Genomic DNA, 13,723 nt, shown 5'->3' with positions numbered 1-13,723 from the left:
AATGCAGTAGTCAAAGTACATTAGCTGGATTCTTAAGTTGGCTTTCAAATGTAATGCATGATTCGGCAAAAGCAACATTATAAAGATTTGCTGTCAAGAGTCATTAAAATGGCACTGTAGACCAATGACCAAAACTTGTAAAGAAATGCTTGCCTTTAACAAGTTTCAAAAAAAAAAAAAAAACCAAAAACCAAAAAAAACCCCAAAACAACAACTTGTAGCATAGTGCTGAGAATTTGTGATCTAGGTTTCATGGTGGTGTGCCAAGTGTTTGAACGAAGGAAATTCAATTTACTGGCACAGCATGAGTATAATACTTAGAGGACTAATGACGCCTTAATCAAAACTGCAGACTGCTCAGTGAAAGAAAGAGACGCCCTCTATCATTTAAAATAGTGCTAAGGGGATTACACACCATCTCAAACACAGGACTGTGTTTTTAAATAGAAGTAAAGAACAGAAAGTGTCTTTTAAAATACTGATTTAATGAAACAACTGGGGGAATGTACTTTAAAATATATATATATATGTTTTGCTTTGCAAAAACTCCTCAATGGGACATGATACTATTACATAATTGTTCTAGTTCTGTAATTACCGCTGGACAGAATGACTGTGTATACAACAGAAGGTCATGAGAAAAATTTTAATCCTGGATCAAGCGTTTGTAAGATCCAAAATCTCAGCATTATGCAACATGAGATACCATTTTTCATGGTTTCATTTTCATTCAGAAAAATGAAACAGGCAGGTGCCTGTTACACAGTTTTTTCCTCCTAAACTAAGGCAGCAAAATTTTGTCACTGAAATGTCTATAATTTTACTAAGTAATAATTTGCTCATAAATCTATGACACAAGGTCATTTTGGACCTCACATTAATAACACATAAGACTTTTCATCTCAGTATTCAGGCCTTTTTAATAATATGCTCATAGTCCGTATTCAATATGAGCTTTGATACTAGTGGGACCAGCAGTTTCTCCCATCTCTCTTGATAGTTGAGTCAGACAGAAATAAAGGAACATACCACGCATCCTATTGTCTGACCCTTATTTAATGCTGGATTTCAACTGAAGTTTCTTATCAACTGAAAATATAAAGTAATATCCATCATTATCTCTGCATTCTTTAGTGACACAAGAAGCACATTCCAAGCTTCAGGCAATAAATGTCACAAACCGACTAGGCTTAAAGCAACATAAAGACTAGCACTTATCTGCAGATACAGAACATTTATAAAAAATACCTTTGTTTCTCAAAAATATTCTGTATCTCCAAATAAGTTATCATAGAAACAGAGAACTGCTGTCCCATCGTGCCTGCATATCCTTCTCACACCAGAAAGTATGAACGCACATGCAGATCTCTCACACAGATTTGAGTGAAATTTATCAACTTCAGGGAGTTCTATTTGGTTAAATAAAGTACCCATAAAACTGGTAATATTTTAAAATCCTTTGTCATCTCATTATCAGAGTTATCTGATGACACAACTAGATTTCTCTGTTTCTTAACATAAGCAGCAGTTTTACCAGGTTTTCTCATAAATTGCAAATATACATCCTTGTAGATGTTATTTTCTGGAGGTTCCCAACTCACATTAAATATTGACATGTTTTGATGCTAACTTGGCCACAGTATATTTGTTCTGTTTGGAAAATTCTCTACAGAAAAGCCACTAAGGAGCAGTGATCAAGATTTCCTGGCTCCAAAACTTCTATCGTTGGGAAAAAAAAAAAAAAACAAAAACTAAAAAAAAAGAAATCAAATCTCTTACTTTTCTAAGAAAATAATCTTGTGCATTTGGCATATGTGGTTGTTGTACTAAGCTGCAGTATTTTTAGAACACCCAAGAGATTAAACAGTTGTGAGTTTTGAAGCATAAAGTACACTTATTTGCAATATTTTTTCCCCTGATTTTTTTTTACATGAATGAGTAGAAATCTTCAAATCTTTTCTTTGGACAGATGTTATGCAAAAACACAAAGATACAAGACATGCTGTATGCTCTCCAACTCCCTGAACTCTTACTCTTGCCTAAAGATAAGCAGTAAACTACCAGGTCCTTGTTAGTGACTTGATCTACCTGTCTGAATGCAATTCCTCAGCTAAACAACTGCTACACTTAACTCATATGTTACTGCACTGGCCAAAACAGGAATAATTCCCACAAATTAGATACAAAACAGGACTGCCTGAAATAATTCTGCTAATACTTACTTAAGCTTTTACTTTGCCCAGATGTACCCCTGTTTTCTCCCCTTACATTTACAGGGCTGTTGACGTCCTCACTGAAAAAAAATGGTAAAATTACCCTGCCTTCAATTGGAACAATCCTTTTTGAACAAAACAGCCTATTGGGAAATCTCAGGCTTTTAAACTGAGATCTTTCAAACAGACAGTGATATTGCAGTAACTATCCTGAGAGAAGTGCTAGGACTTGGCCTGTTTCAATAGAAAATATTCAACAGTGGATACAAATACTGCTCATCTGGAAAGGCCTGGCATGTATGAAATCACCAAGACTGTCTTTATTTCTCTAGCAAAGATAAGGTCCAAATCAATAACCCTAACTCCCAATCATGTGTTCTTTATACCAGACTTCATTCCCATCTTAATCAAATCCATCTTTCACATGATCAAAATGTCAAGAGATTTCCTTCATGTCACAAACAGGACTTACTGCACTGGTCAGATACTTTATTTCCTACTCTTCATGCCAATGACCAAGGTGCATTGCATCAGTCAAAATCCCTATCACACATATACAAAAAATCATTCAGTACCTTTTACAAGCATACATGATGCCATTTATTGTTTTTTGCTGTTATTCTATTTAGTTTTTCTTACCTGACAACTTTAGTGCCATTTCGAAATACTTGGATATCTACTGCATAATTGCCATCAGCATGGGCTATCAAGTTGATTTCTGAAAATTCTGCCTATGAAAAGAAGACTCACATTAGTCAGTCTGGTTTATTTTACCTTTATTTTCCTAAATCCCTTATTTTAAGTATCAGTATCTGAATTGCTGACAAGATGCATTTGGAATATAATGAGCACTAAGAGAATATTAATCCAACAGTATTTGCTGCCTATGACACATCACATTCGAATAAATTCTAATACAAAGAAAGCAAAAAGCAAGAAACTTCATGAAAAAGGATTGTGGGGCAGTAGCAAGTGTATTTCCTCATTCATGTCTGCATAGAAGTGTAGAGATTATATTTTTGCTTTGTATGGTGTTATCAAAGAGATTAATACAGACTCAACAAACATTTACACAAAAGCAATGTTAAAATAACTATGATAAATAGAATATTTTCTTATAGCACTTAGTGTCTCTTCATATACTTTATCCCTTTCTATTTCCTTTATGTGCATTTACTCTTCTTTTTAAAAGATCTGGTGCTAATAAATGATTGAATCACAAAATTCACAAATAAAGACCTTTTTCAAAATATCTTCTCACACTGGAAATGTGGAATTTAAAAGGAATCACTTCCATACTCTGGAATCTACAGTTATTTGAAAGGAAAGGACAGGATGTTTTTCATTTATCCACAGTCTTTCATCAGCTTAGACTCTCAAGGCACTTTACAATAACATTACACAGCAGAATAATTGAAATGCAGCCAACTGTCTTCTAGTGGATAAATAAAAGTGTCTTTGCTATCCCAGACACTAACACAGAATAGAGAGTGTCAGAATTCTCATTAGTCTCCTCTTGAAAAATGGTATCACTGAAAGTCTTCCTAAGTAAAATCTGTGTACGGCTTTCAGAATTTAGTGTTCAGTTAAGGCAAGTGTTGACTACTCTAACCACTGCTGCAACTCAATAGCTTAAGTATGTGCTTGGTTTCCAGCATGGATGTCTCTTCGTTAAATCCCATATGCTTATATACTTTCTTGGATCAGTGTTACAATGTTCTAAACATGAGGGGCAGTTTTAACATTATTGTAAAAACAGTGCAAATGGTGAGAGATTGAAATATTGTGTAAGTGCTGACAATGTTAAAGAATCATTTAAAATCTATTTAATCTGAGACTGACAACCGATCTCTCCAATTAATAAATCATATTAAACAATTACAAGGATACACAAGACAGATTTTGTAGTTTAGAAGTTTAGTACATGACAGAAAATATTGTATGCTACAGATAAGTTGCTGTAAGTAGTATAAAAATAAAATAATGCTCTCTGGTATTAGCAAAAGAACACTAAAGTAGTTGTTAATAACTATTTGTATACGATTGTCACAGTGTTGACGGGTTACAAAGTGATTAGTAGGGTTCAGAGACTTTCAGTCTCTTACTGATTAAAGGTGGTTCTGGTCCTACAACAGACCATATGAAGGAAATTCTAAGCTTACACAGAGCTTTTGTTAATATTAAAGAGACAGTGTGCATGATGTCAACTGCATGGTCTCATCTAGGTGTAACGGTATTTTGGGACAAAATAGCTTGTTTTCTTTTTCCTGTTTCTCCCTCAATACTCTTGAAGATCCCTGGCAAAGCTTTCCATGCTTCCAAGCCAAGAACATCAGCAGATATTCAATGGTGTAAAGAATGGAGCAAAGCTAGATGCTATACTATTACAGTGAATTTACATAAGTTGAATCCACACAGCTAGTGATAATTTTCCCTCACTCTCTGAAATTCCAATGACAAAACAATTCAGTTTAAGTACTGAAGCTTCTTACAGTAGCATCTATTTGTCGAATTCAAGACTGAAAAGCAGTGAAAAGACTTATTTACTTCCCTAGCTTCAGACAGCTATCTCAAATAAAATAGCCATAATTCTAATACACCCTGAATTATATCTCCACATTTATCCAGTGCTTTTTTTTAAAAAAACCACATGCTAGCACTGCAACCAGAGTGTATGTATATTCTTAAGTAAAGGAATTAGTGATACAGAAATGCAACATGTAATTCATGGAGTGTCTGGGAAATTCACAGTAAGCAACAACTTTTGAATACAACGTTTTTAATCTTGTGCAAATTATGGTCAGAATCCTCTAAAAAGAGCCACATTAGAATGAAACATAATTAAATCTTTGAGTGTTCTACTTGACTTGTGAGGTTTTTTTGAAGTACAAAGGACTATGTATCTATCTATACATATATGCATACAGAATCATAGAATCATTTAGGTTGGAAAAGACCCTTAAGATCATCGAGTCCAACCGTTAACCTAACATTACCAAGTTCACCACTAAACCATGTCCCCTAAGCGTCATGTCTACACGTCTTTGAAATACCTCCAGGGAGGTATGTATTTACACATACATACATACATACATATATATATATATGTATAAATACACAAATATGAAAATAACACTCAGATTAAGTCATTTAGTTACCTGTTCAACCTTTATGTCATATTCTCCATGGACCTTTTTTCCACGAAAAGCCTTCGCCCTGCAGGAAAAAAGGGAGAGAGAAAATCAAGGATATATGTATCTAATCAGTAGCTTCCTGTACGGTCTTCAGTGTCTTGAAAACACACAATATATTGAATCTACCTACTACACATACACAATTCCCCTTCCTTTGACCATCCTTGTATCCTTAGCATCCCATCACATAGTATTTTGTGATAAAAAGCATATCATAATGTGCTTTTCAACATTAACGTGTATACTAAAGTATACTGAAATACATATTTCACAATTAGTTATTAATATGAGTACCACTAAAAAGATGCAATCCTGCTCTCATTACAATGCCAGCAGAAATTCATTTCAATGTGAACAACATCCTAACAACCACTCATGTTAATCTTTATCCACTTAGCTTATTTAGAAAAACTGGTTTATTTGAAACACTATGCTTCAAAACTTTACCTTGTTTTTAAAGAACATATCAGAGGTACTGGAGACTGTTGTTACCAAATTTGCGAGTGCCTGATTTACTAATCAGTTTTGCTTTTTCTAGACTAAGTTGAGACAATGTAATTAATCTGAAGGAGAGTTTATGAGTAATTATTATGCATCAGGACTGCTGTGATAAAACAGAACTGAATTCAATGATCCAGTCTCCCAGCAAGCAGACATTCTTCTAGGAAGCTGTCAGTTGTATGCCTTATGCAGCATGTATCTGCTTTGGAGTAAATGGGAATTTTAAAAAATCTGTTGATAACAGGGTACTACTCTAACACTCTGAAGTTGGAAAAGGGATACGGTATCAGTCTCTCTCTGCACCTTCTTTGCTAAAGCCAAAGCCTAGAGTACCTTTCCCACTTCTATTATATGCAAGCAAAAACCTGTTGCACAATCCAAAAAAAAGAACACCAGAGAACATCTCAAGTGTTAAAAAAAGTTATTTTGTCCATTTTCAACATCTGACAAAATGCTATCATATTAAACTAAATCTATGTAATCAGTGAAAGTACACTACATATTAAAACAATTCATTATTGCTTTTGGAAAATCCTTTTCACACTGAGGTCCAGAAGAGTTTCACCACTGGTTTCAACAGAGGAAGAGGCAAACTTCATAATAATCAACGGAAAACACTGCCTTTGGCAACATATTTCTTAAGGATATCTTAGGTGTTACGGGTAATGGATGGTAGAAAGCAAAGAAAGTGTTTATATTGAAATGGCATATGAAAATATTGCCCAACAATTAATTCTGTATGAACATGCAATTGGTAAGAAGATAACAACGAAGAAAGCATTTGCATTACTGGTTTACACTGTTTTCTTGTAATAAATACACATGAAATATGAAGTTTGAAATCCATCATTTTATTATAGGAGGTGCATACTCGGCATACTGTTGTCAAATATTTTTGCCAATACCAAAGGTAGAAGTTAAATACACTGTATCACAAGTCTAACTTAAAGAACTATTATTCATCACTTATTTTTCTTTCCAAATTTTTTCTGGAAGTCCATATGGGGAATATGAAAATCACCTCTTGACAACTTTGAAGATGTCTGGATATGGTTTAAGTTTTATAGTGCTGTTATATCAGAAGCACCAGCTGGACCACGTTAATCTAATAGGTGCAGAAAAACCAAGGATGTGTATTACCCTGAGAGAAGTCCACAAAAGCCAGACCAGAGAGGAAGGTATCATTTTCAAAGATAACACCACATCTGCCTCAGGAGAAAAGCAACCAATTTGTAACAACAGACAACTTAAATGTATTAGTTGAAAACCTATGATTTACCACTTTGTAAAATATTTAAAACTGCAATTCTGATCCCCATGAGGGCTAAGTCCATTGCACCTATTGGAATGTACTCAAAACATTAGTTAATTATTAATTAGTGAGAATCTATTCCTTTAAATTCAGTCTTTCTGCTTCAACATCATTTAGATGAGGCAACCTTTAAACAACTAAACTCTGGCATGATTCACATTTCAACAAATTACTTCAGCTTTGAAAATAAACAGTAATAGTAAGTACTGAAGTTAAGCAATCTGGGGCTTGAAAACAAAAGTGACATTTAAACATTTAAAGAGACTTAATTTCAAAGTAGCTTTAACCAACAACTTTTATAAAAATGTATAATATTCAATAATATTCTTGAAATGTTGAGCTGCAAACTGCAAGAATTTATCTTGATATCTCTAAAAAATAACTTACAGCAAAAAGTCATGACTCAGTCATTTCAGAACAAACTCTAAGGAATTCTTAGCATGAGTTTGCTGTGAAATAGAACCCAGTTTTCATGGTATTTACTGTACTTAGGAAATATAGTCATGCCCTGCTTGAACTATTTCCTGTTTGCAATATGAGAAATGTATAATCCTATCATAAAGACATTTATTACATGCTTAAATTATTTCTTTTTTATTGAGGGGAGATGGGGAACGAGACTCTTTGGTGTTATTGATTTACAGAATTTCACCAAACTGCAGTTTGAAATTCATGTTATGCCTTATTACTCTTAGTACTGAGCATGGAATACCCGTATATCAACTCTCGGAGCACCTCCATAGAAAGGAAGTAATGCTTTCAAGGTCAGGATCTCTAGGCAAGGCATTTGAGAAGAGTGTGAGGTTAGCTGTCAGCATGAGTAAAGTTAACAAAACAAATATGCCCCAATTCAAGTAACATTTGGCTGCCCATTGTTGATGATTTCTGGCATTGTATGTAGGGAAGAGAAGGAAAGAAAGCAATACCATTATTCATCTGAAACTCACTATGTAAAACAGTTGCTTTCCAAAGCCTAAATGTAGAGAAAATGGACAGCTACTAATATGAATGCCACCTACTGGAGTTATAGCATGACCTCTTCTAGTCAGAATTTTTTCAAGATGTGTGAAATATTTATGGATTTCTTGCTTCACAATTCATTTTCTGGAAAAAAAATTTGCACATTTAAAATTAAACAACTATAGAATATACAGTTGCCATAGATGCAGCCTAGTATGAACTCATACTACTTACTGAACTTTGGCAAAGACAATGAATGAAGCAGTAAGCACTAAAAATGTTTCAAATATATACAAAAGACCCAAAATATTTCCCTCAAACTACACAGCATCTACATACATTTCCACAGTATGTTACTATGCCATGAAACCAATGTGGTTTCATTTCATATAAATGAACAAAATATTGAAATTGGTGCTACTTTCAACTGGCAGCAAAATCAACAGGAAAATCATTTGCTAACATGCAACAGGTTTATACTTCTTCAATTTGCATTCTTTATCACCGCAATGCAGAGCTTATCAGCAACAGTCTTTAATAAAGTCAAAAGCATGCACCCAGCAAACATGTAGGGTCCAGTCCTGCAAATCACTGCTCATGTGTGTAACTAAGTCTCCTATTTTCACAGCACTGCATACCCTTAAACACCGCTATTTACACTTGTCAATTTAGCGTAGCACTTGTTGTCTGATTTCTGTACAAATAACAAAATGTGCACAGTAATCAGTTCCATTTGAACACCGATTTCTCGGTATGTCTGAACAGTGAACTGAGAACTAATTACTGATCCTATCAATAAGATTATACACTCAAAAATAATTATAATGCCAGTTTACTACAACAGGACAAGTTTGTTCATTTAGAACAGTAGCACCCTCTAGGGTACACAAATTGCAGACTGTCAACATTTATAAACAGCTAACATAATTTACTTCAACCAAGGTAATGTACGTACATATAAAAATATATTTACACAGTAGTCTCAAATAACTGGTTCACTGGAATTATCATATACATGTAAACATTTTGGCAGACTACTGACACAAAACCAGCCAGACTTCCATGAACTTAAAAAGTGTGCTACACTAGCCTCAGTGATAGAATAGAAAATGTTGAACAGAAAGCAAGCCCAGTCTTCAAGTTAAAATCTGTTTAGAAATAACTGATTATTTAATTCAGTTTTTTTTTTAAAAAAGAAAAGAAAAAGAAAAAGAAGAGAAAGAAAAAGAAGAGAAAGAAAAAGAAGAGAAAGAAGAGAAAGAAAAAGAAGTAGATTCAGTCTCAAAGTTTTTGTACCAGAAAAACTATGGTTTGTATATGCTGCTCTAATTTCATGCTGAATCAGGAATAGTCAATCTACCTCCAGCAGTCAGTATTTTCTATTAATTTAATGGAAATATGATTGTATCTAAGATGTCATCAGCATCCCATTTGTACTGCTAGGTGATCCAGTAACACAGAGTGCTAAAAAAACACGGAACACTGGCATAATCATAAAATCATAGAATATGTCAAGTTGGAAGGGACCCATGAGGATCATTGAGTCCAAATCCCTGCTCCTCGCAGGACTACCTAAAACTAAACCATATGACTAAGAGCGTCGTCCAGACACTCCTTGAGCTCTAACAGGCTTGGTGCCATGACTGCTTCCCTGGGGAGCCTGTTCCAGTGACTGACCACCCTCTCAGTGAAGAACCTTTTCCTCATGTCCAATCTGAACTTCCCTGAAGCAACTTCATTCCATTTCCTCGTGTCCTATCGCTGGTCACCAAAGAGAGGACATCAGTACCTCTGATCCGGCCGCTGCCCCCCTTGAGGAAGTTGTAGACTGCGATGAGGTCACCCCTCAGCCTTCTCTTCTCCAAGGTGAACAAGCCAAGTGACCTCAGCCCCTCCTCACAAGTCTTTCCCTCGAGGCCTTTCACCATCTTGGTCACCCTCCTCTGGACCCACTCTAATAATTTGATGTCCTTCTTATACTGAAGGGCCCAAAACTGCACACAGCACTCAAGGTGGGGCTGCACCAGTGCAGTGTAGAGTGGGACAATCACCTCCCTCGCGTGGCTAGCGATGCTGTGCTTGATGCACCCCAGGACACGGTTGGCCCTTTTGGCTGCCAGGGCACACTGTTGACTCACTCAACATAGCATCAACCCAAATCCCACAGATCTCTTTCCACGGAGCTGCTCTCCAGCCTCTCATCCCCCAATTTGTATGTATAAGCAGGATTACCCCATCCCAGGTGGAGAATCTGGCACTTGCTCTTGTTAAATTTCATACATAATACACTTGGTAATCTTCTCTACTGTCCCATGAAAAAGCGTTGAACAATCTAATGAAATTATATATATTAGAATTAACATTTGAGTGATATAATCTCGACACATTCTAAGTACATGGTTTTTAAGACAGCAGTTTTGTAAATATATTTGTTTTCAATATGAAATCAAAAGAATCTGCGAAGGAAATAACAGCTTAAAAACATGATCACATACATATCATGAAGCTGCAATAAAGGATCATTTCAAGGAATAAAACGATTACTTCTTCCATGTACTGAGGACTTTCTAGACTGTTATGTAGACTTTTGTAAATATATGAAAACCACAAGAAACTGTTATCAAAAGCAAGCATATGACAAGATTTGCATAGTATTTTCATTTTATGTGACCTAACCCACAATCTACTGAAACTACTATCAATGGGCTCTGCAACTGGCTGGTAGTATCAACATTTGCTATACTGACTCTCAACCAACCAGCCTAGCTAATGCAGCTCATCATTTGGAACTGCTGTGATGCTGCCATCATGACTAATTAGAAGAATTTATTAAGAATACTATAAACATGTTGGTTTACAGACTTTCTTTTAATTTATTAAGAATACTATAAACATCTTGGTTTACAGACTTTCTTTTATTTACTTGTTCCACATTTCTGCAACAAGAGACTGATAAGAGACTGTTATAAAAAAATAAAATACCCTATTTAAAACCTGACTCTTAAAGACCTTGATACTCTTAAATGTGTTACTCAGATTCTGCAAAGACCTATTTGGATTTAAAACATGTTCTTTTTTTCTTGTGCACTGTAAAGTTATACCTTTGGCACTTGACTCAACCAGTATTTTACTCTCACATAAACCAATTATGTTTTCTCATGCTATTACTTCATACAGAAATTGTCTTAAAAGAAGCAGACCACCACCACAAAATAAATGACAGAACATATCAAATGCATGACTTTTAGTTTTAGTAGTGCTCCCTGTTGAGTTGGATTTCATTAGATTAATGATAATCTCCATTACCAGGAGCCTGTAAATTTGAACAGCAGCACATTTTGTCAGCTCTGAAATAGTACGGCTTATTTTAACAGGTTCCATAACTCACATTTGTATCAGGCCAGTTCAGTTTTGCTGTTAATCACTTGGTTTGATGAAATGTGAAATTCAATGGAAGCACTGTAATGGCAAGGACGCACGGATTGCTCTTTCCAATTATTCACTGTGTGATCTGACAACCCACAGAAACCCTAACTGAAACTTGATTGATTTCATAAACACTTTTTTTTTCCCAGTACGACAGGCAGGACACAATTAATGCCGTTCTTCCTTCTATGTCATAGCCTAGACTTTTGAAGGGGAAAATATACTGTTCTTTCTTAGAAAAAATAAGTGCTAGCTTCTGCCAATAAGGTAACATATAAACAACTGCATTTTAGCCTACTTTTTAATCTATCGAGGTCACAACAGAAATGATTTCTGAACATTTTCTTCTGTGCCCAATGGCACAACATGGTCATATCTTTTTGGATATCATATTGTTTCCACTGGTACAATATGTCTCGGTCTTCACTGTATATCTTTACCTGAAACCACTGTCTCTACTGCTACTATACCAATCTTGTCAATCGTAATATATGGAAAGAGAATGCCTAGGAACAAAACCAAGCACTTATAGTCCTAGTATATATTAGCACATGGTGGAGTCATCCCAGATGGCCTAATATTGGAACCTATTACATGGTTAATTCTATCAAGCTAACAGGATTTCTTCATTGCTGATCTACCTGGTTTTATTGAGGATCATGAAAGCACCCGAGAGTTCAAACTTAACAGGACAATAGAAAAAGTCTGTAGGAAACACTTCTTCTCTGCTACAAGGCTTTCCTTCCCTGAATTCTGTAACTTGGAGCAAAGAACTTTTTTAAATACATGCTTAAAAAGCAGAGCTCCTGCATGCAGCCTTTCCTCTGCAGAGGCACTGAACCATCATACCCTTCCCCATTCCCTCTACCAGTGATGATTAAACTCATGAAAAAGCAGAGAGTAAACATTTTTCAGTGGAGGATTTTCCTGACCAGACAGTAGAGAAGTTGCCCAAAGAGATTCACCTCTAAAAGCATATTAAAAAAGAAAGCATAAACAATCTACAAATAAAGAATGCAAGCTTATTAAGCAGCAATTATTCCATTTCCCTTTCTGTGCTGCACATCCCCCTTGCTAGGAAGGGTTTTTTTCAGAATACCTTTATATGTGGCACCTTCGGAGGCTTCCACAATCTCTGATTCAATCCCAATTTTTTTCTCCTAATTTATTACTAGCCTCCCCCCCTTTTTTTTTTAACAAATTATCCTATCCCCTTGGCATATATCAGAATTTTATCTCCTTTAGTCTGATTATTTAAACAAAACAAAGCCATTTTATTCTTCAACCACACAGATCTTCCAGCCCAAGAACCATCTTTGTTGTTTTGATCAGGAGCCCTTCTATTTGTCACTCTGTTCTGTGCCTGAATACAGTGTTTTCACTAGAGATCTAATCAAGAAGAAAATGCGTCCTACTCTTGAATCTCTCATTTGAGCTTAAATTTTCTACGTCTTTTGAACAGCATGCTTTACTGAAAATGCCTAATTTTCTGCCCACTCAAGCTGAAACAAGTACTCTTTCATGACCAAACGCTAGTCTGCCCTTCTGGTAATGTCTCAAAATCCCACACCTCCAATTATGTAATATTTACCATTAGCCCATTACTTCTGTTCAAGATTTATAGTCACGACGTAATTTCTGTGGTCTTTTTTTTTTTTAAATTACATGACAAATGAAAGTATTTTTAAATGTTCATTCCCTCATCACTAGAAGACCTCATACATGATGCAACATGTTATAACCTTTTCCAAATCTGTTAGACTCATTAGAATGACTACTACACTTTCCCATGGTTAGGTTCATAAAAATATTTTGTACTCATGAGATGAACAGAAAGTCCCAACTTTTATACAGGAAAACATCACTAGCCAAATTACGAAATATTGCTGTTCTAAATACTGATGAAGGTTTTAATGGTTCTTAGTGCCCTAAGACTCAAACTGCATGTTCTGCACCAGTTGCTCTAAGTTCCTTAATCTTATGTACTGTAGCCAATGTAATAATATTGCAGGCTAAAGTAACAAAGTTAAATTTGTGATTTCCAAGTCTCCCTACCAACTAAGAATTTCATTCTTTCTAGCTTCTCATTCTGTTGACAACAAAGATAAAGTAGTACA

At 35.3% G+C, this 13,723-nt stretch overlaps 1 protein-coding gene across 1 annotated transcript in view; it reads right to left on the bottom strand.

Moving 5' to 3' along the window:
• The window catches only part of SYN2 (synapsin II), a gene marked incomplete at both ends in the record, with an annotated part of 196,575 nt that overhangs the window by 115,573 nt on the left and 67,279 nt on the right, over positions 1 to 13,723 (bottom strand). Inside the window, 2 exons of the mRNA XM_082321718.1 lie at positions 2,853 to 2,944; positions 5,372 to 5,429. Of these exons, the coding sequence (XP_082177844.1) occupies positions 2,853 to 2,944; positions 5,372 to 5,429 (150 nt within the window). The remainder of the gene's footprint in view (positions 1 to 2,852; positions 2,945 to 5,371; positions 5,430 to 13,723) is intronic.

The sequence above is a fragment of the Platalea leucorodia genome, assembly GCF_965183815.1.
Source record: "Platalea leucorodia genome assembly, chromosome: 9".
NCBI classification, from domain to species: domain Eukaryota; kingdom Metazoa; phylum Chordata; class Aves; order Pelecaniformes; family Threskiornithidae; genus Platalea; species Platalea leucorodia.
The sequence above is the reverse complement of the archived record's forward strand: the minus strand, read 5'-3'. Positions and strand labels throughout refer to the sequence as shown.